The sequence below is a fragment of the Lagopus leucura genome, unplaced genomic scaffold (assembly GCF_019238085.1).
Source record: "Lagopus leucura isolate 7727_CA_CO unplaced genomic scaffold, USGS_WTPT01 Super-Scaffold_100014, whole genome shotgun sequence".
Lineage (NCBI taxonomy): Eukaryota > Metazoa > Chordata > Aves > Galliformes > Phasianidae > Lagopus > Lagopus leucura.
In genome coordinates this window covers 6,467,805-6,490,780 of record NW_024962268.1, presented here as the reverse complement: position 1 = coordinate 6,490,780, position 22,976 = coordinate 6,467,805, and the positions used below count along the sequence as shown (strand labels likewise).

At 35.4% G+C, this 22,976-nt stretch overlaps 1 protein-coding gene across 3 annotated transcripts in view; it reads right to left on the bottom strand.

Annotated features, from left to right (window-relative positions):
- Positions 1 to 221: 221 nt before the first annotated feature.
- Positions 222 to 22,976, bottom strand: part of CENPK (centromere protein K) — a 23,276-nt gene continuing 521 nt past the window's right edge. For all 3 annotated transcript variants that reach the window (XM_042875283.1, XM_042875286.1, XM_042875284.1), the window contains exons 2-11: positions 22,440 to 22,540; positions 21,142 to 21,243; positions 19,093 to 19,149; positions 16,258 to 16,330; positions 11,873 to 11,919; positions 10,516 to 10,598; positions 10,306 to 10,404; positions 9,945 to 10,074; positions 4,664 to 4,717; positions 222 to 932 (exon numbers count right to left, since the gene is read on the bottom strand). In XM_042875283.1, the coding sequence (XP_042731217.1) occupies positions 774 to 932; positions 4,664 to 4,717; positions 9,945 to 10,074; positions 10,306 to 10,404; positions 10,516 to 10,598; positions 11,873 to 11,919; positions 16,258 to 16,330; positions 19,093 to 19,149; positions 21,142 to 21,222 (783 nt within the window). In that variant the 5' untranslated portion in view covers positions 21,223 to 21,243; positions 22,440 to 22,540 and the 3' untranslated portion in view covers positions 222 to 773. The remainder of the gene's footprint in view (positions 933 to 4,663; positions 4,718 to 9,944; positions 10,075 to 10,305; positions 10,405 to 10,515; positions 10,599 to 11,872; positions 11,920 to 16,257; positions 16,331 to 19,092; positions 19,150 to 21,141; positions 21,244 to 22,439; positions 22,541 to 22,976) is intronic.

Below are 22,976 nucleotides of genomic sequence, written 5' to 3'. Positions count from 1 at the left end.
GCCAGCAGGGAGAGGGAGGTAATGGAGACATGCTCCTTCAAGCAAATTCTGATTATTTAATCAGATACAGTATTTGTGTTATGAAAAATAATACTTTATCTCTTTGAGAGCTTGCCTGCTTTTATAGACTGCTCCGTCCTTCTCATTTCTGTGTTTTTGCTATTGTTTTTGAGAAAAACAACAACAACAAAAAAAACCCACACAGGCTACACAGTGGTTAATATTATTTATTCCTGAATTTACACTATCATAGATCTATGAAGAACCTGAGATTGATGACTTTTAAAGGTACTTCCCACCTCAAACAATTTTATGAATATTATATATGTAAAGGATAGCAAAATATAAAATATTTAAAAACAAACAAATAAAAGGCCATTCTAGAAAACCTTGAATAATTAAGGAGGAAAAAAAAAGCAACTAAATATGCACGAAAGTCAGACATTACAGCTAGTCTTTGAATGGAGGGCATTTGAGCAAGCAGTTATAAAACAAAAGTAATGTTTCTGGACAGCACCTACCACTATCTGTAATTATGCATAGTAACCAATTAAGTAGGCAAAATTAAATGCGCTTAAAGCAGTGTAGCTAAAAAAGGCAATGATGCTAGAACTTAATATTAAACTGTTCTCACTCCCCCTCCACCCTCAAAGCGTTGTGAAGTTCTCATATAGAACACAATTGAGCCTTTTCCCAGCAATTTTCAGCAGAAACGTAAGTATGGCTTCCCATAAGTACTAGTGATTTGTTTAGAAGTAAGCATGTAGATTACACTACTCATGAAAGGCTTCTAGACGTATCCTGTCTGGATCTTCTGGATGCCTCAGGACAATTCCACTTCGCAGTAGCAGCTCCAGATAAGGTGGCCAAAATGAGTCATCAACTGTTACATAGGGTTCGTGTGGTGTGGACATCAATTGATTCAAGAGAATCTGGAGGACCAAAAGTACAAAATTTAGAACATGTTGTGGAAATTAGTATTGATAAAAGGAGAATTCTAGTTCTAAGTTTTTCACTGTATATCAAAAATTCTTAGACAGTATAATTCTTTAGACAGTATAACTGTAAATGCCTAAGAAATACGAATGTGAAGGCAGTAAGAAATCCTTACATAATCCAGAGAGAGAGAGAGAGAGAGAGAGAGAGAGAGAGAGAGTGTTTTGGAAATAATTTGTCTGAAAGCCATAACTGACTTATCACCAACGCTTGTAAAAATCTGTACTAGTGGAAATGCACTGTTCACTGTTACACTGATGAAACGCGCTTCCTTCCACCTCTGTGCTCACATCCACTGTTTTGTCTCCATAAGTATTCAGCAAATACTGATGAATGTCAGTAGGTACCATTTTTTTTTCAGATGGAGGAACTCAATGCCGCACCTTTGCTCCATACACACTTCCATGTCAGATGCGTTTTGTCCCCTCTGCTGCCATCTGTCACACAGCAACATGTAATGGAGGACTGGTTGGGAGGCTCAACCTCTACTGCCATAGCGCAAAACATCCACCTCTGACAGTGTGAGCCAACATCAAAAATAGGCAGCGCTGTTTCCAGAGCAGCTGCTGCATCATCAGCAACCTTGTTGAGGATGCACTCTATTGCTTCAACCACATAACTGTTGAAGATGTTAAACAAGACCAGATGCAGTACTGATCACTGTTAGCCACAGACCTCCAACTAGACTGCGCCACTGTCACAACTACCTGAGCTCTACCAGTCAAGCAGTTCTCAATCCACCTCACTGTTGTCTCATATAATCCACAATTCCTAGGCTTATCTATGAGGGTATTATCACAGACAACGTGAAGAGCCTTGCTAAGCCAAGGCAGACATCATCCACTGCTCTCCCCTCATCTGCCCAGCTGCTCATGACATTGTAGATTGACCAGATTGGTCAGTAATGATTTCCCCTTGATGAATCCACAGTGATTATTCCTGATAGCCTCTGCTTCAACCTGCTTGGTGATGACATTCACATTAAGTTGCTCCATTGCTTTCTCAGGGACAGAGGTAAGGCTGACAGGCCTGCAGTTTCCCAGGTATTCCTTCTTTATGAAGACTGGTGTCACACTGCATTTCTTCCAGCCTTCAAGCACCTCTTCCATTCTCCAAGACCTTTCAAAGATGATAGAGTGGTTCAGCAATCACTTCTGCCAGCTCCCTCCCTGTGGGTGTATCCCACAGAGGCCCATGGATCTGTGTGTGTCAGGTTTGCCTGGATGATCTCTGATCAGATCCTCCTTGGCCAAGGCAGAGTTTTCTGCTGTACTCTCTCTCATCTTCAAGGTCTGGGATTCCTGAATGGCAATCTCAGCAGTAAAGACTGCTAAGCAAAGAAGGCATTCAGTAACTCTGCCTTCTCAATGTCCTCCATTACCAGAGCACCCACCTCATTCAGCAGCAGGCCAGAGGCTCCTTTTGCTATTGATATTCTTAAGCTAGCCAATGGACCAATCCTGAGCTTGGAGGAAGTGGTACTTGAATGTTAACCAACTCTTTCATGCCAGTTCCTATAACTACTTCCTGATTGTGCATGACAAGCGCCTTACAACAATTCACCACCTCTTAATACTTCCTTACCCTTTGTTTCTTCCTTACCTAAATATATACTACTAGTTAAGAGACTGAAAATCAAACATCAGTTTCAGCATTCTTTGTCTGCTCCTGAAGTCTGTGTTTATGCCCTCATAATAGGAATAACACCTACAGATTATTTAATTTTGCCTATTCTATCATGCTTTCTTTATTCATCCGAGCTACTTTGTTATTCTACTCAGAGCTTGTAGAGTCCCAGCCTTCCTAGTCTTAGTAAGTACAAAATACTCTGCCTGCCTCTTTCTTGCTGATGAAAAATGCATAAAAAGTTTTCCCCACCTAGTACTGTTAAAAAAAAACCTCTTTTTTTATGGATGCTCCAAAGAATTGCTCGAGTTTATGTATTTTGTATTCATCTGCTCTAATGCTGAATATTTACTCCAATTATATTGCTGTAGATGAATTGTTGCTTAGTCTCCTATGACATCTTATATTCCAAAATTGTCTTTATGGTCATTTACATACATTTTTATTGTAAATATCTTTTCAAATTTTAAACTAGTCTACAGAATTCTCAACCTGATAGTAATAATTCTTAAACTGTTCAAATGAAAAAAACAAAAAAAACACCTTGATTTATAAAAAATGAAAAATATATCTTACTAGTGGAATAAAGATTAGTATAATAAAATTTTTGAAGTTTGCAAGATGAATAAGTTTACATCTTGCTGATGTACTTTATGCTAATTTAATGAAGTGTTAATACAGTTGAATTATGTAAATGCATGCATCTAGCCTAACAAAATGCATTTATTAAAAATGTACACTTTCATTGTTCAAAAAGCAAACATTAAGGAGACATCATTAGGAACAGATACTTCCATTGTAATCCTGGGAACCTATTACAGTTCTACAACATTAAATCTGTAATTACAATAGAAATGTGACTTAGTATTTGTCTTTTTAAGAAACTATTACTTGTATCTAAGCAAATGGTTTGAAACTAGAACCAAGTTACTCAGCAGAAGAAAAAAAAACAACCCACAACCATCATCACCATAAAATAAAGGGACACGCACAGTTTAGACCAAAATAGTTAAAAATAAGTCTGAATTTCTGGTACTAATACATTCTTCCAAATGGAAATCAGACACGATTTGCATGTGTTCGCATTTCAAGAAGACAATGTTATCAGAAAAAAACACGAAGGGCAATTTGTTTTCCATAGGGAATACATCTATTTCAAATTCTTGAGTCTGTTTTCAGACTCTGCCTAATTTGACATTAATAGGCATGCTGAGATACTTCAGGCATGTAAAACAATTTTGATGATGTAAGTAAAGATTCGCTGTCTGGGCTTTAAACTAAAGAACAACAATGTCATAGTGACCGGATCATAGCATCTTAACATCAGAATGTTATTCATCAAGTTTTCTCTCAAGAAAAAGGATTTTTTTCTCCTGGGAGGTTTTACATGTAGATGCTTACAACTGTCTGAAGTATAAGCATGGAAGACAAAAATGAAATTACCTTTAAGACTAGAAGGAAAAATTCTAGCAAAAACATTTAATGCTCCTTCAGAGTTATGCTTGACAATTCCAAATCTTAAGTTGTACTTTAAAGAAAAACACACACTAACTAATATTAGCATAAAATCCATTAGAAATATATTAATCAAGACACACTGATTTTTCAATATGAAAGAAGATAATCCAGTTAATACATACTATTTAGTTCTCCTGTAACTGATACTGCACTACTTTTCAGAAATATCTGTATTTAAACAGTACAAAACACAGCACAAAATGAAGTAATTTTCTTAACCAAAGCATGTTTTCCCTCAAATGAACTTCTGAGACTCATAAAACTTCTATAAAATAAACAATGTAAAATTATAGAAATAAAGGGCAAATCATTTTTCCAGATGAAACTTAAGATTTGGTTATCTAGTCTCATAAAAAGGTGGAGGTTTAATTTGATAGACATTAAAATAGAAATTAAACAGTCCTAAACATTTTACTTTTAAATGATCTAAACAGTATATCATATTGTCATTTCTCTATGAATAGATTGTAATCAGATCTGAGTATTAGGAAATCCCCCCAATCTCTACATAATATCATCTTACCTCTAAAATTTCATGCATTGTTATCACTTGTTCACACGGCTCTTTAGAGTACCTCTGCAAACACAAACCCACCATTCAAATAAACAACAAAGAAAAAACGCAAAACAAAACATTCAGGAAATATCATAAATGACAAAGAAAACAATCACATAATTATTTGATGGCATACTACGTAACAGGCGAAGACACATGGCTTTTGTTCAGTCATAACACAAATACAAGGTAGGATATTTAAATAATAAATTTGTCAATGCAATATCATGAGCTTCAGTATTACAGATAATTACTTTAAAAATCATTACATGTAATCTCACATGACTGTAGTATAGCTACCTACACTGAAGCAAAAAAATAAAACCATATTTTAGATGTAGTACAATGCAAAACATTTTGTAAATTTGAGCTGTTACAAAAACTGTATTTTTTTTAGCATCAGGTAAATGTTTACAATAAGATGCAAATCTGCCACAGATTATAGTTCACAGTGTCTTAATATTTCTTCATGATTTTTGAATTAGAATTTATTTATTTTACACCTTCTAAAGAAAAAGTCCAAGTTCAAGAGAGAGAATCGTAAAACCCTCTGTAGAGCCATACATTAGAAAATTAGAATAAAAACAATGCCAATAAAACTGCTCGTGCTGTTTTCCAAGAGGAAAAAGGCAATAAATAATAACTCACAAAGGGCAAATTCTGGCTTTCTCCTTTCCATCACAATTCTTAACAGAAAGCCAAAAAGGGGACATACTTCTTGCTCCAAGGAAATCATGCACAAATCATGACTGAGTTAGGGCTCAATAAAGCATTTCTTTTTGCCCTCACATTGATACTGGGCTAAGGAGACAGAACCTATAGTGAGAAGCTGCAAAAACTTCCAAGGAAGAATCATCAAGAAGCTCTGTAGCCTTGGCTGTTGTTAAAAATCTGCAGATTAGTTAGCGGGTTTGATATTTGTGTGTTGAACCTAAAATTAATTTTTGACTTCAGAAATTAATAGAACTGACAAATAATAAAATCTTAAAGATGTTAGTGTAAGGATGTTTGCACTCTCCCAGAACTAGCAAACATATTTTTCTATTTTTATAATATAAGTAATAAGCTTTATTTTATAACATTACTTACATACTTTAAGTATTGAAGTAGGTAATACTTCAATAAGTATTTATAATTAATGTGTATAAAGTCACTTTTAAGCAGGATGATCAGCATCTATTTACTTAAACTTCCTTTCATGAGGCAGATCAGCATAGAGTATTCCTATACATAATTATACTTATCCAGAGGGAAAAAAAGACTAATACTTTCTAAGATCTAAAATGCAAGACAATTCTTGACTCAGTCAGTACTTACACTAAAGCTGTCTGTCAGACTGTGGTCACAGAAGCTAACTATGTTTACTCTTTAATCCCAGCCCCAGGTGCTGGTGTCTGGTGGAAGACAGGTGGAACCTTAAGTCAGTTTTACAGCAGTTCTCACTGCTTTTAATCACCCGGAGCACATTCACAGTCACACAGAACTACTGAAAGCACAAGCAGCTTTCGTGAAGTGAAATAAAACTGCTACCACAGCTAAGAGTTAAAATAACAGAATCATTAAGGTTGGAAATGTCAATAACATCACATAGTCCAAACAGCATCCCATGCCCGGGACCACTGCAGAGCATGTCATTCATAAGTTCTTTACAAGGAGAGTGGTTAGGCCCTGGAACGGGCTGCCCAGGGAGGTTGTGGATGCCCCGTCCTTGGACGTGTTTAAGGCCAGGTTGGACGGGGTCCTGGGCAACCTGATCTGAATGTGTATGTTTGGTGGCCCTGCTAGGCAGGGGGGTTGGAACTACATGATCCTTGGGGTCCCTTCCAACCCGGGTGATTCTGTGTGATTCTGTGCAACATGGACGCTCTTTCAGAAAACCTCCAGGGATGGTCATTCCACCACCTCCCGGGGCAGCCTGTTCTGATGCAGTGCCACTCTTTTCAAGAAAGAATTTTTCCCCTGGTGTAATTGAAGGCCATTACCTCTCATTCTATCACTAGTTACCTGGGAAAACAGGATGACCCCCACATAGCTACAATCTCCTTTCAGGTCATCATGAAGAGTGATTAAAGTCTTCCGAGTCTCCTCCAGACTAAACAATCCTAACTCCCTCATAAGATGTGTTCCAGACCCTTCACAGCTTCACTGCCCTTTTCTGGGCACACTCCAGGGCCTCAGTGACTCTTCTATGAGAGAATCAAGCTGATAAGAGATGTGGATAATGCCTTTTTTTGAACCCAGGTAGCATCAAATTCTATTACTTATGCAGACAATTTGCATTTCTGACACATTAATGAAAACGTCTTTCTCTAGCCTCCACAGATAATTTTAAGCTGATTATGAGGGACCAGTAACTGTGCCGCTATGAACCAATTACACTGAAAGATAGAAAAGAAGATACAAATTCACAAGATTCATTGGAACATAACCTGTGTTTAAAAGTTCAATAAATGTATAAACAAAATTAAAAGATAAGATCTTGATTGGGAATTTATCAAAACAAGTTTTAAGTAAAAGCAAATAAATATATAAAGTGAGCTTCTGTGAGAAGGGTAAGTGTAGACTATTCTCAGAGACCCTGGATGATGTGATTTTCAATAAAATAAGAAAAACTGCATGGAAAAGAGACAGAGCGAAGAAACTAGTTAGAATTTCTAACAGTACAAGAAAGGCTGAGAAAATGCAAGGAATTGAATTTTGTGCTGGGGTAAGAGATTCAACAGAATTCTGAATCAGATACATGAATGCACTGTTTCTTCAATCTGAAACTTAGCTGGAGATGACTGTGAGGAACTTAATCCAACCTCAAAATTGGCCTTGCTGATAGAGCTGGACTGGGAGAACTCCAGAGATCACTTCCAGATCAGATTTTGATATGAACCATATATGTGGTAGCAAATGAACTTGTTTATCTCATTATGTGAAATACATTTTTAATGACATGACATCCATGGGGAGAAAAATAGACAACAGCTTAAAATTCATCTGGGAAAGTAACTGGTATTTGAACAAACATCCTAAAAAAACAAAAAAAACCTACAAGATGACTAAGAAGCAGCAAAATTGGAGATGGGAGATCAGGGTGAAATGAGGAAATATCTGATTTAAAGAAGACTGTTAATTAAGTCATAGGTTCATAGTCACTAAAGTTTAATTCTGTAACAGTGACAAAAAAAATGTAGGCTGTCCTGTTTTCAGCTAGGACAGAGTTCATTTTCTTCACAGTGTCTGGTATGATGCTATGTCTTGGCTTTAGGAGAAAAATAACATTGATAACACACCAATGTTTTAGTTGCTGCCAAGCAGTATTGTACAGAGCCAAAGACATTTCAGTTTTTCAGCTTCTTGTACTATCATGCCAGCACAGGGCCAGGGGGAGCACAACTGATGAGAAGACAGAACCGGGACAGCCGACCTGAACAGGCCAAAGAGATTTTCCGTAACATGTGGCATCTCAAGTGAACTGTAAAAGTAGTGCAAGTCAGCCAGGTTGGGACAGACAGTGCTCTGGGACTGGCTAGGCATTGGTTGGCAGGTGGTGAGCAACTGCATGGTGTATGTTTGCTTTGTTCATATGTATATATGCATAATAAAATTATAACAACTTATTTCTCTTTTCATTTTCTTTCTGAGTGAGTAACTTTTATCTCATCCTATGCATTATATTTTTTTCCCCCCATTCTTTCCCTGATTCCACTGGGAGGTGGAAGCAAGCAAATGGCTGTGGTACGGAGCTGCCAGGTTAAACCACAATATTAGGGTGATCAGTATTTACTAATAAGAGGATTCTGGAAAGCACTGATATAGAGAAGAACTAAAATACAGTACAGGAAGATGTGGATGACTTCAGAGATGATCACTGTGCCTCAAAAACTGCACCTGGCATTTCTATGTGCTAAATATGTACTGTGTAAATCCAAGATTTTTTTTTTTTTTTTTTTTAGGAGAAACTCAAGTCTCATCATTACAAATAACAGGAAGAAAAAAGGCAAGAGTATTTTTTTTTGTTTTGTTTTTGTGAAGAATATGAGCTATTTTCTTTATAATGTTGGTGTCTACCTGATTCCAAAAAAAAAAGATTAATTAGAAAGGAATCAAATACAGTGAGTATTAGTATAAAATGAAAATTTCTCTCATAAGAAACAAACAAAAGAAACAAAAAAAAGAAGAGACAAGACTACTGTCCAATATATCAGGAGAGGTAAATGCAAGAAAGAAGAAGCTATTCTAAGGACAGTACTGGCATAAGAATACATGGATCTCTATTAGACATGAGATTCTAACATAAGTTGTTCCTCAGAATTCTGAAACAGCTACATGAATGCACCGTTTCTTCAATTTGAAACTTGTAATTTAGGAGATTTACTAACTAGGGTATTGAAACATTAGAAAGAACACCGATAGGAAGAGCAGAAACTGAAAAGAATTAAAAATGAAGCTCAATCAGAATAGTCTAGAAATTGCATGATGTGGTTGTCTGCAATAACAAGGAACTAGATTCAAGAAATCTATTTCTGTGTTCTTAAATGTGTATGAAATCCAGATCAACTCCCACCTTATTTATAGGTGTTTTCTAATCGTTTTTTTAAAACAGTAATGGTAAAAGGTTTACTTTTACTACAGACTTTGAATTTATTATGCAAAATACTCCCTGACTGCCTATTTTCCCTAAACTTTAAGATAATTTTTGGCTGGGTTTGCCTGAACAGAAACCGATAGTTAACATTCTAAACTATATTGTAATTATAAACACTTGTCCTGACTACTGTTCCAAAAGCATTGCTGGGCAATTAAAATTTGCTTTGCCAAGGAAAACATGAATCCACTTGCCTCGTCCAGTAAAAAAAAAAAAAAGAAAGAAAAAGAAAAAAAAAGAAAGAAAAAAAGAAGCATTTTGGAGTGAACCCCACATCATTTTCAAATTTGGCACAACTTTTATGCATCTTATTGGGTAAAGGCTATATGCATTAAAAAAAAAAAAATCAGCTGGAACTGCCTTACATAATATAAACCAACTTGAAATATGTTGATTAAATATAAAAGATCAGCCTTAAGAATATACTTATATCTCGAAATGACCAAAGATTCTATACCAGTGACTTTTACAAAATATTAAAACTAATTAAATAAAAATGAAGCATTACAAATGTAATAGTCAGGAAAACAAACAGAAAACAAACCATCACCAAAAACAACAACAACAACACAACAAGAACAACAGAAAAACCACACCAACTCAACACTTTACCTTCTTTTTAGCATTTCCATTTTTCTCTGGAAGGGGAAAATGTTCTTCTAGGAACTCACCCAAAGCATTCAAGAGTTTTTTCTTATATTCCCTTAACTCCGACATTTGGTTTTTCAGTTCTTGAAACAGTCTAGTAGGCAATATAATAGTAAAAACATACCAACAGAATATCAAATTCAACAAAATATTTTTTTTTTCTCAATTAAAAGAAGGCACTTATTTTCTATTGTTAAAAAATTGTCATCTTATTATTTGTTCTAATTTACAAAGCAAACAGCATGTTTTTTAGTATTTGTTTGGTCACATACTTTTCTTGAAATATAAGGTCTTCAATATGAAAAATTTGACATTACAGCAATACCTTTTTTCAGAATCTGTTACAACTTCTTTTTTCATTTCTTCTTCAATTTCCTTAAAAGCATTTACTATTTGCACCTGTTCGTCATGCCACTGCTGTTCTCTTTGAAACATGAAAAACAGAACACAGTACAATTGATAAATGCAATACAGTTTTCCCTGAACAATAATTCTTAAGTCCCAATTACTTTCCAGATCCTCTTTCCACCTTTACCTTTCCAGATCTTCTTTCAGCTTTTCATTCTTTGACTGAACTGCTGACAGCACCATTTCAAGTTCTTTCTTTACTTCCTGTAACTATAAAAAAGTAAAAAGAAACCTACAATTTACAAATAGCCAAGCCTCTACTATTTTTCTATGTAAGGTTTTATCTGTGGATCTGGTTTCATGTATCAGGTAAAGACAGCCGAAGTTATCTCTAATTTCTTATGCAGGCTCAGGTAAAAAGTGTTTTAAAATCCAGCTGAAATCTTACTGTCCCAGACACTCAATAATGTATCAAAACACTGTAAAACATCATTAATTTTACTTGAAGCAAATTGTGGAGCACTCACAAGTACTGTTCATCTGATGAAACACTAAACGCATAGCACTGAAAAAGAAAAATGCTGCAAAGAAAGGCTAATCATATACACTGCTGATATACATGGGAGAGGAAAGAGGAAGAAACAACTACTGCAGCCAGGAGCTACAGGTGCTGGTAAAGATATGGAACATACATCTCAAAGGACTGGGTCTTTCATTAATACACTACATACTAAAAAGCAAAACTCCTAATAAGTTTATGCCTTTTTAATAAAAACCTACAATTTGGATGTATTTTGTCTCCTTTCATACACACTATGAAAACTATTTTATATTTTGCTCAAGGAAACAAAACTTCTAAAAAATATTATACAGATGCAAGTGCGCTGTATACACACAATACATGAAAAAAGACTGGAACTCTCTGCAAAATAAGCTTGCAGCTAAAGCATAAAACAGCAGTGCAGTGAAATTAATTAAATTAATTAATTAAACTTAATTCAACAGCTTATTTATAATGGCTCTTAACAGCCGATGGATACTCTGCTACCAGTGACTCCAGAGGGAAGAAAGCTGCTAGGAAGAAAAATCTAAACAATATTTTTTAAACCAGAGCAGCATATTTTTAGCTACTACTGCATATCAATGTCCAACCAATACTGTGTGAAGTTACCACTGATGCAATTCTTGATTTGCCCTGTCAAGTCTAGAAGAACTCAACAAAATATCTGCAGATTATTTTCACAGATATCTAAAGCTAAGAATACAGAATCTTCTTTGTGACATGTTATACTCTATATTATATAGCATGAAATGCAATAAATACAAAAACTTTTGCTTAAAAAAATCTTTCTTTACAACTAGAAAATTTTAGTAATTATAATTCAGGAGAAGACAAACATTAGAACAACCACAATAGTAAAGAAATATACTGACTAGCTTGACAACAGTCCACAACAGGAGCAGCTAGAGGGGAACACAGGACCTGAATAGAATTTTTGAAAGTTTAAATAAAAAATTATCTATTAACAGAAAAAGAGACTTACCTCTTCTTCTCCTAATAACAGCAGTACCTCTGGATTAGTTGAAATTACTGAAAAATATAATGAATGGATTTGAATGTGTTTCAGTCACTTCAAAGTGAAAAAAAGCACTGAGTTTTTTTGTTTTGTTTTGTTTTTTAAGTGTACATGAACAAGTACAGGTACACGATTTTGAAATGTGACATCTGTACAACAGCATAAGCAAGCTTGTGTTATGAAAAGTTTCCATCAACACAGGAAACCGAATTTCTCCAGTCTTCAAATTCATTCTAAAACAGGCACATCAAATGACTGAAGAACTGTGAGAAGGTTCGTTATCACTCTATTTTTATATGTAAGCTGAGCTTGTACACTTTCCATTGTACACACAAGCTATTTTATTAGAACTTCATTACAACTTACTCAAACAGAATGTTTAGCCAAGCTTTCTACAGACCACGTGCCCATATTTTACAAATATCTAAGTTATGTAGAGATTGAAAATTTCTCAGAATTCCTCGGTCACAGATTAGTTGTGTTTGGAAGGGACCTCAGGAGACTGTGCAGTACAATACTAACTCAAAGCAGGATAAACTGCAACAGAATGCCCATTAGGGTTTTTATTATCATCAAATATGAAGAGTCCAAAGCCACCCTAGGCAACTTGCTCAAGTAACAATCACAGTAAAAAAGGTTTTTAATCTCTTTAAATGGGTTTTCTTCTATTTAAGTTAGTCATCATTACCCCTTGCCCTCTCACTGAATAGCACTGAGTCTGTTTTTTCCTTCTTTACTTTATCCTTTCAGGTATTTATAACACCGGTAAGATTTCATCAGTGTAAACTGTAAAGCTCTCAACCCTTCCTCACATGTCAAATGCTCCAAGCCCTTAATTATTTCCATATCACTGTCAGTGGACTTGCTCCATTGTGTCCAAGTCTCTCCTGTACTGGTGAGCCCAGAGAAGGGCCACAACACTCCAGATGTTTGACTGTAGAAGAACAATCACATCCTTTGATTTGCTGGTGATGATCTTTCCAAGACAGACCAAGATACTGCTGTCCCATAAAGGAAGTTGGTTTGGTAGATGCACACGGAAACTCTTCAAATAATAGCTAGCAAATGCATTACACTTTGATACCTAAATGCTTCCGAACTGCTTGACCATGACTGTGAAATCTACATAGAATCATATAATGGCTTCGTTTGGAAGGAATCTGAAAGCCCATCCAGCTCCAATACCCTGATGTGGGCAGGTTGACACCCACCAGATCAGGCTGCCCAGGGCTCTATCCAACCTGGCCTTGAATACCTCCAGGAATGGTGCAGCCACAGCTTCTCAAAGTAGCCTGTGCCAGTGCTTCACTGCCCTGTGACTAAAAAAAATTTCCTCCTCATACCTCAAGACCTTGACTGCAGGGCTGCTCTCAATGAGTTCTTCCAAGGCCAATGGCATCCTGGCTTGTATCAGGAATGGTGTGGTGAGCAGGACTAGGGAAGTGATCCTGCCCCTGTACTCAGCATTGGTGAGGACTCACCTCAAGTACTGTGTTGAGTTTTGGGCACCTCAGTACAGAAAGGACATTGAGGTGCTGGAGCAGGTCCAAGAAAGGGCAACAAGGCTTGTGAAGGGCTTGGAGAATATGTCCTACGAGGAGCAAATGAAAGAACTGGGGATGTTTAGTCTGGGGAAGAGGAGGCTGAGGGGAGACCTTATTGCTCTCTTCCAATACCTGATCTCTTCTTACTGGTGACAGGATGAGGGGAAATGGCCTCAAGTTGCACCAGGGGAAGCTTAGGTTGGATGTCAGGAAAGGGTTGTTAAGCACTGGAACGGGCTCCCAGGGGAGGTGGTTGAGTCACCATCCCCGAATGTGTTTAAAAACCATTTGGATGTGGTGCTCAGGGACATGATTTAGCGGAGGGCTGTCAAGGTAGTATGGTTAGGTTGTGGTTGGACTTGATGATCTTTACGGTCTTTTCCAACCTGAGTTATTCTATGACTCTATGATTCTTATCCCAGTCTCCATTTGGAATTGTCCCAACCTAAGAGTGGCACCTTGCACATAGTTAATAGTTAAATTTGCAAGCTTGTTCAGCTCTCTTCGGATGGCATCCCTTCCCTCTATTATATCATATTTAAAAAACTAACAAACACTATCCTAAGTGTTTACAAGAATAGCTACATGTAAGGAGATGAAATGACCAATACAGTCAACTTTCTAACAAAAGCCCTCAGCAACAGCAGCACTTAAGGAAAAATGTTATTCTGTTCAACCATGGGGTAATGTTTCTCTAGAATGCTTCTGCAAAACCCAGTTATTTATGGCTCGTGCACTTTCTGAATAAGAAACAAATTGTTGTATTTAATAGCCTTCAATAGACTTGAGTCAGTTTGCAGTGCCATATTAATTTCAAGAGTCTGCATTAGTGTATGACTTCAGAAAAAAAAAAGCAGCATATGAATCTATCAACAGGGAAAGCAAAGCTACTCTAGCACATTTAAGCATTAATATGATCAGAATGTTTTGCCCAAGCTTTTACACTGAATTTCTAATCTTAAATAAAATTCAATAAAACCTTTTCCTTTAAAAAAAGCATGAACTACTTCTTAAATGCAGTACAATTGATTTCATCAAATTTGCAAAGCACACTTTGAGAAATTAATTTTATTGTTGTTTCAAGCCTGCACAATTTATGTGCAGTCTTACTGCTTTAATAATAATTGTCCAGTGATGTAAACAAACCAACAAAATTAATGAGCTCAAAAAATGCATTAAATGTCAGGATGAAATCTCTTCTGCTTAGGAAATTGCTATCATGCAATTCAGCAAGCCAATAAAAAACAAGTTATGCCTCAAGAATATGTTTTTAAAACAAATAACCCGAAATTGAAAATAATGGCACACTTTAGTAAGGAAACATACCATCATCAGGTATTTTACCTAAATAAAAATTTCAAGTGTTTTCAATGTAATTCCTTCAGTCAGCAGCTTATTTATGAACAGCAGACAAGAACCAGAATCTCCTACGTTTTATTCAATGTCATACTTTCGGTCTGCATGCTTCTAAGAAGCGTCTGAGGCTGATCTCTCCCCTGCAGACAGGCTTACAAAGCACACGAACTATGAATTTGTTCCAGTGCGCCAGCATCCATTTAGAAGAAATAAGAAACATTTCTTATCTTTCCAGCTCCTCTCACTTGACCATATGATATGCTGCAAGTACATGAGCTTTGAAAGAAGCTAGAAAAGTGATTATAATATTAATCTAATCTAAAAATGCATTCCAGTTCGGCCAAACAAAGTATCGGAAACCACATTTTGCTGTTTGCACAGTGTTTCCAAAATGACAGGGACTTTGAAGAACAAGACTACTCTGGCATTAAAATATTCAAAAAAGCTGAGTCAATGCATGTAAAGATTATGTATGCATTTAAAGATTAGCTAACAAAATTTACTAAGTTGAAAGGTACAAACAGGGACTGGACATGAGACATAGAAATAGATGCTATCAGAATACTACTGATAGTCTGGTGCCAATTCTTATGGTTTTCTAAAACAGCACCTCTGAAGCATGTGTTTACACTTAGATTCCAAGTGATTTTATTTTCACAGTGTCTGAAGACAATATGGAAGACCTACAGCTTGCCTCAGTGGTATATGCTTTCAGTAAGCAATCTAGATTACTGTTACAATAAATTGAAGTATTTAATAGTTTTCTTAGCCTGAAGTCCATGATGTCTACTAAATTCAAGATAGATATTTTATCACGCTGCAGGGAGTTACTACTAAAGGCACATTTCAAAGTTTCATCCAGTATAGCATAACACAAACATAGCAATTAAAAAAAAAAAAAAAGGAACTACAGTTAAAAACATGCCTGAGTAAGTTACTATTAGTTTATTAGCAATATTTGCGAAGATGAAAAAAATCAGCCTATTTCAATTAGCATGAAGAAAGAACTATTTGCCAAAGTAGTTCTGTTCAAAAAAAAGAAGTACAGACAAGAAATGCAGGAGAAACAATCACAGAAAGGAGCAACATGAAAGAGGATGACAGAATAATTAATGGTTCTGCTTCGGGGTAAAATGTTCTAGGAAACTTGCTAGCAATTATTTTCCATTTAACCAATTGATGATGATAGGAATTATGCATTCTTTTCCAGAATTGTAGGTTTAAGTCATAGTAAGAATCACTTCAATAGAAACTGAAGTACTAAAAGAAAATAAGAGTAACTGCTGGAAATTAAACATAGGTATTACAGCGGGAAGCTTTTTATTTGACTTTTGACTATTTATATTGCCATAATACAGTATGACTGTCAACACATTCGCAGCCTAAGATGCTCAGATGAAGCACGTTGCAGAGCTTTACATGAGTACACCTTACAGGTAAGCAGCTACTTACGCTCAGGATTTCTTTTTTGCCATTGATAATATTCTGCTCTTAAAGCCTGCATTCGTGTCAGTAACAACAAAACCTGTATTAAAAGAAATTAAGTATCTTGTAAAGTGTGTTGAATTGTACTGGAAGAAACAGGATAGAGTGGGATAAAACTTCACTGACTAGATTTATGCAGCTGCAACAAAAGAATGACTACTGGAAAAGACCATTTTTTCATTTGGAGGATTACAAAAAGCAATTGCAGAGGTCAAGAAACATTTTCACTCTTATTTCAGGAGGCAGAAAACAGAAATACTCAGATTTTGAATGCTCCCCTTAATTGCCTCTGTAGCATCAGACAATTGCAGCTGAAGATAAGCCACTTGAAGCATCAGTATTTCACATCTTTGAATGTCTTTTGATATATAGTTGATCCACATTTACCACTAAATGACAGTGATCACTGATAGATGTGATGACTAAACAGAAGATTTTCTTCCAAAAAGCAGTAGACAAATATACTGTCTACCAAAACCACATTTATGTACTCAACATCGAAAAGCTTTAGATTATTCTTATAGCTCACTGACAGCACTGAAAATATGGGAGCAGTAAAACAAGACGTCAGTTCAGGAAAATTCATTTAAAAAAAACAACAACAGCAACAACCTAAATGACCAAGATTCTTAGAAGTTTACTTCATTTATTTTACTATGATCTCGAGAAAGAATATATATATAAATATTTAAAAAAAAATTATATATAATATATATTTTATATTTTATTATTTTATATTTATATATTTTATAAAAAAATTATATATAATATATATATATATATACATATGGTTTGTGTGTACACACACACATACATGCATCATTACTATTCCATTTCCTGACATTGGAGATTGCACATATTATTTGAAGAAAAATACACACATACATAATACATATTGTCAAATTACTGCATAGGAAAGTAAACATGCATTTAATTGCAGTAACCACTGCTGTCTTCAACAAAAAGGACCACAGACCATATTCTGCTTTTCATCAAAAAAAAGGAAAAAGAATCATCAGCTAAGATCTCATAATAAAACCAAGAACTGACACCTAACACTTGGATTTTCACAACTTATAACATCTTAGAAAACAACTTTGGAAATCTTTTAAAGTACTTTAAAGAACAGGAAAAGAAAAACCAAAAACCTTAAACTAAAAAAAAAAAAAAAAAAAAATCCATCATACAAGTGCTTTTTATTCTGTAGATTAGCAGGTATCATCTCTCTTGTAATACTGGAACACTACTTTTGACAGTATCATCAGCCCACTCTGTTATCTTTTAAACTTGATAAAAAGTATCTACAAAATGTTTTCATATATGAAGTATACAAATAAATTAACACCGCCATTCAGTAGCTGTAGATTGTGGTCTCCTCAAGAGACAAATACGTACTGCAAATATATGCATAAATAGATATCTTTGTAATGTTGTATTTATATATTCCCAGCAAAATACACTTCTCAATAAGCAAATCATTGCATTGTAGACCAGAATCATCCTCAAACTTAAAGAATAAAACCTCACACAGTAGAATGCAAGATTTTAATCTTGATGTGGTTAAAGAGTGAACTTCACCGATCAGTTCAACAGCAAGGAAAAAAAATCAAACCACACAGCTTCTTTGCCAGCTACATTGATAATCGAAGTGCCTGTCTTAGGGCTTAAATGAGGATCACTTAAAAACTGCTGAGTGAGGGTTTAACATGACCTTTTCCTCTCCTTCTTATTTTCAATCATGAAGTGGCATAAACCTTTCCAACTCCATTTAATAACTGTCTCACTACAATAGATTTTTTAAAAAGCTTATCTCTGAAATTAATTACAAGGCCATGATGGACTCCAATAACGCTACAGAAAAATATAAAAACCTCAGCCTACACCCAATTGAGCCCAGACAAGTGATTTCTAGTGCTAGGATTTTATCCACTACTGAAAGAAGAGAAAAACTGCTTTGTGCATATAATAGAGTTCTTTGCATTTTATTTACTCCAGTTTAGAACACAGTATACTAGTAGCAAGAAATTAAAATTAGTAATTAACTAGAAATTCAATAGTTGAATGTGTTTGACAAAGAAATATCCAAAAAGAAAAAGTGCTCTATCATTCCCACATACTGAATTAGCCACCTGAATATACCTCTTGAAGTCATGTAGGAGGGAGATTTATAATATCTATGTATTTCATTCACTCAACCAACATACTTTCCAAATGAAGGGTCCCCATATAAATCCAATTTTAAAAATTCCTATTTAGAATCTACAAGCAACTAAACAGTGAGCCAACACTGCCTTTTTGCATGCTCCCCAAAATTCCAAGGGCATATATTCACACACTTAGCATTGCTTAGGTCATTTCCAACTCAAGCATATCAGTTTCCTATTGATATCTGCAAACAGGGAACAACTCCACTTTCCAAATGCAAACTTACAGAGTAAAACTAAAGGGATCAATAAAATATGAAAATATTTTATTTTTAAAAAGATATAAATACACTGTAGCCCAAACAGCTACTGAAGTTACACATCCCACTATTCTGCCTGTGTCAGCTCTTAATCAGGTTACACGGCAGGACTGCACTTGACCTCTCCTCTTTTTGCGTTTATGCAAGAAGCTGCATAAATGCAACTGTTCAGCATTTGCTGGGCATTGACATACTTCAAATTAAGTCTCAAAGTTTGTAAGAGTAAAGACAACAACTTCAGAGACTAAACAAAGATAATTTAGTTTTCTTCTTTCTGAAAGAAATATTCTGCATACAGGGAACATCTTGTGGAGAAAAAAAAAAAAATATTGCCTTACCTTGGCATCTGATTCTGGCACCGGTTCTGCTGTTAGAAGGGTTAGCTTACTCTGACACTGGGTAGAAAGCAAAAGACAGATAATGTTTACTCGTTCCTACCTTTTGCAGGAAAGAAATATGATGTTTTAAAATTGCAGCAGTAACTGTTTACTGTAAGGAAAAAAAAAGTCTTGACTTGGCTCTTACCGTGTCCCTCAAAATCTGACCCAAAACAGCAAATAAAAGAAATATTCTGAAATCATACTGCAGAAAAATTCAATTAATCGAAAAGTAAAAGAGCAGCAGCTAACAAAAGATGTGTAATTTGAGAAAAATAGCAAGTTACAAGGGAAACATCAGCACAGAGAAAAATACTGAACAGATTAAGAACATTAAAATACTGTGAAAACGAGACAGTCATGGACAGCAAGGCTGAATAGGGAATCTGCTGTGAAGTTAACACACTCAGTGCTACTACTCTAACTTTCCTAGTAAAGCAATCACATTATAGCACATTTTTTGTTTCAACTAATTTAGTAGGTCAATATACTACACAGTTGAGGAACAGGCTTATTTTTTAAGCGTGCAGCACATCAGTTCACATTGACTGTAATGACTTTAATACCAAGACAGAAATTCAGGCCGCCACAGAGATCCAAGACCATAGCAAAAGCCACCTGCTAAACTTTTTCTTATTTTCTACAAGTCAGCAATGTATTCTACCTCACAACTGGGCAGAACAGAGACTACTAAGCAGCAGAATTAAAAAGTAGTTCCTTGGAATCCTTATTATTCTGTTTTGGAACTAAACACAATATAGGATTTTGGCAGTAAATATTACTAATGACAGCACAATAGACATAACAAGATACCATAGATGATATCAACAGAGAAGCTAATTCAATGATTACAAAGTTCTTCAGATTTCTTTGCAAAAACTTGCCTGTATCCAGAACATAATGCCCTGGCATATAAGATTTCAAAGGTTTTCCAATTATGTTAGAAATAATAAACACTTTATCTTCATTTCTTATCTGAAAGTCTCACAGAAAATCCACATCCTCCAAAACCGTGCTGGGCAGTAGTTCACTTGGTAACTTACTGTGATATTTCAGAAGCCTACAAACAGGATTTTCTGCAGCTTGTTCATTAGTAAGATACACACTGTCCAAAATTCTAAGTAATATGCAACAGTGTTAGGTTTACACACAGAGATAATAACATCCTATTATCTTTTAAAAACCTATTCCACACACATTATAAACCACAGTTTATAAGCACTTCATTCTGCTTTAAGATGTGAAGTATTTTCATGTAAAGTTCTGATCCTTTTAATGCATTTAGCCTACAATACAGAGCAAGCTAAATAAGTGGTGCATTTAGCAGGTAAAATAGAAGGTAAGCAATTAGCACTCAAAATATTATGCAAAGCATGAGCTTTCACAAGTCTCAACAAACTTCTATAAAATACATAACATTCCCTCACAATGGTTAAGAGTTTATTTTGACTAGGTTTGACCTAATTAAGAAGATAAATAAATATAACTTGCTCTAAAGCTTTACTATTAGGATACTGGACCACCTGACAGAAGAGATACATTTTGTGATTGAGGTTGCAACTGTCAGCTTGTGTGAATGTATGCTACAAGCATCATTCTTCTGAATCTCTCTTCTTCAATTCTGTCTTTCCCTTAAGACCTTAAGTACTTGTGAATAGCAACTGATACCTGTCTTGAATAAGGCAAAAAAGAGGATCTCCATTTTAGTGTACTGGTATTACCAGAATACAAATAACTATCATTGCATTTTTTGCAAGTTTTAATGTATTCTCTCATTATATTTTATTCGGGATGTAACTAAATCAGCACACTGCAAACAAAGACTGGCTCTGCAGGACACTTTTCATCCTTGCCAACATACCTGCCTTTCTAAAGGTCTTCATTTTGTTGTTCTTGTCATTTCTTTGGAGGAGGTGTGGTGAGTATACAGTGAAGGGAGATAAGCAAGAAATTCTGACTGAAGTTAACAACAAATTAACAAATCTAGACTAATATTCATGATTTGCATACCTTTTCCATCTCCTTCCAAATATTCTCACATTCACGCAAGAGTTCTTCTGTGGCATCCACGGGACAAACTGAGTCATTCATGATTTCTGGTAGTTTTTCAGCCTATTAAAAAGAAAATTTGTGAAGTTACCATGTAGATCAACAAAAACTAACAGGTTACTGAATCATACCTGCTGCATTAGGTCAAGTCCATATCGGAGCAAACCCTTTGAATCCAAAAAGTTTTCAGTTAAGAACTCTAAACTTATAGACAGGATCAAATCATTTGGTAACATCAGCTAACCATAACACTGTAGAAATATTCAGAAATAAGATACTAACAATATTTGCAATTGAATCAGAAAGTGCAGAGTTTTCAAAAATGCTTTGGTTCATCTGGGCAACTTCTTTCCTGACAAAGAAACAATGTGAGAATAAGTGCCAGTCCACAAAACCATGGTTTTCTTCCATATATCCACAAAGTTCTTCAGCAGTTCTCTCTGCAGCCTTCCAATAAACGTACTAGGCTACTTCTCCTTACAATTTTCACTTGTTCATCAAAAAGACTTTGAATTCAAAAATTGTGGACACAAACAACAAAAGAAGCCAAAAGATATGCAGACAAGTAAATAAAGAGGGCACTAGGATGGTCAGCAGAAAAAAAGTCACAAGTCAAACTGGTCAAATTAAAAATGTTGAGAAACTGTTAGGCTAAATAGGCACACACATGTTTTTAAAATGTCATCTTAAAGTTAAGTCTATTGAGAGAGATATAAATGTCAACAGCACATATGAGGAAAACCGGGAGAGCCAAAATGTAACTCAAAGGGAGAATCTGCTAAGCTAAAACAATGAACTGCAACTTCCTAACTGTACTAGAAGTGTTAAGTCTTTAAAGAAGAAATAAGTGTCCTTGTCATCTTGATGATGCATAAACTCCAAAGTAAACCTTAGGAATTCATTTTCAAAACAAAAAAAGATGCATCACAAAATAATATGTTGAACATATGAGTGAAATATTTAACTACTACTTCTAACAGGCAAGTAAGCCACAGCAGAGCAGCTAAAAAAAAAAAAATAAAACAACCAGCACTTCTCCTGGAATACTGTTCTAACAAACTGAGAAGTACCAATACCTCTGCTAAGCCTTCCTGACAAATTTGTTGCATAAATAATTAAAAACAGAACACTAAGAACACTAAGATTGCCATAACCTGATAAAATCTAACAGCATGGTTTTTGCAAAGGAAAATCATTATCTTCTTAAGAGTCCTGGAACGTCTCCATAACATAAAAGAGAACTAGATCACATCACTTACTAAGAATTGTGAAATGCCTCCAGCGAAGTCCCCCACAGAAGGCTAATAAAAAAGCTAAGCAGTCCTGAGATGTGTTGGTTTTTTTCTTCTTAGACCAAAAACTGGCAAAGATACAAACAAAAATAAGAAAGCCTCAATAGATTATTTTCATCACTGTAAAATGGCTCAGCAACAGAGTTGAGAGGCCCTGAAAAAAAAAAAAAAAGGAAAGAAAAAAGGAAATAAAGCAGCCTTCAGAAAGGAAACCTGAAAGGGGTGTCTGGGTGGAAAAAAAAGTCCCATCTTCCCACATCTCCGCTCAGTAACAAAATCTGCCATTGTGAAGATGGGACGTGAAACAGAGATCTCTAAATACCTAGCAAATAAAGTTATTATTACAACGTTTTTAATATTGTTGCCTCCAGCATTTTCATGGTCGATTTTACACAACCACAAGACGAACATATTTAAAGAAGAAGCTACAGGCCACAATACCAGCAACCAGGTTGCCTTGTGGTCCCTTATCATCATCGTGTAAAGCACATATGTTAAAAATAC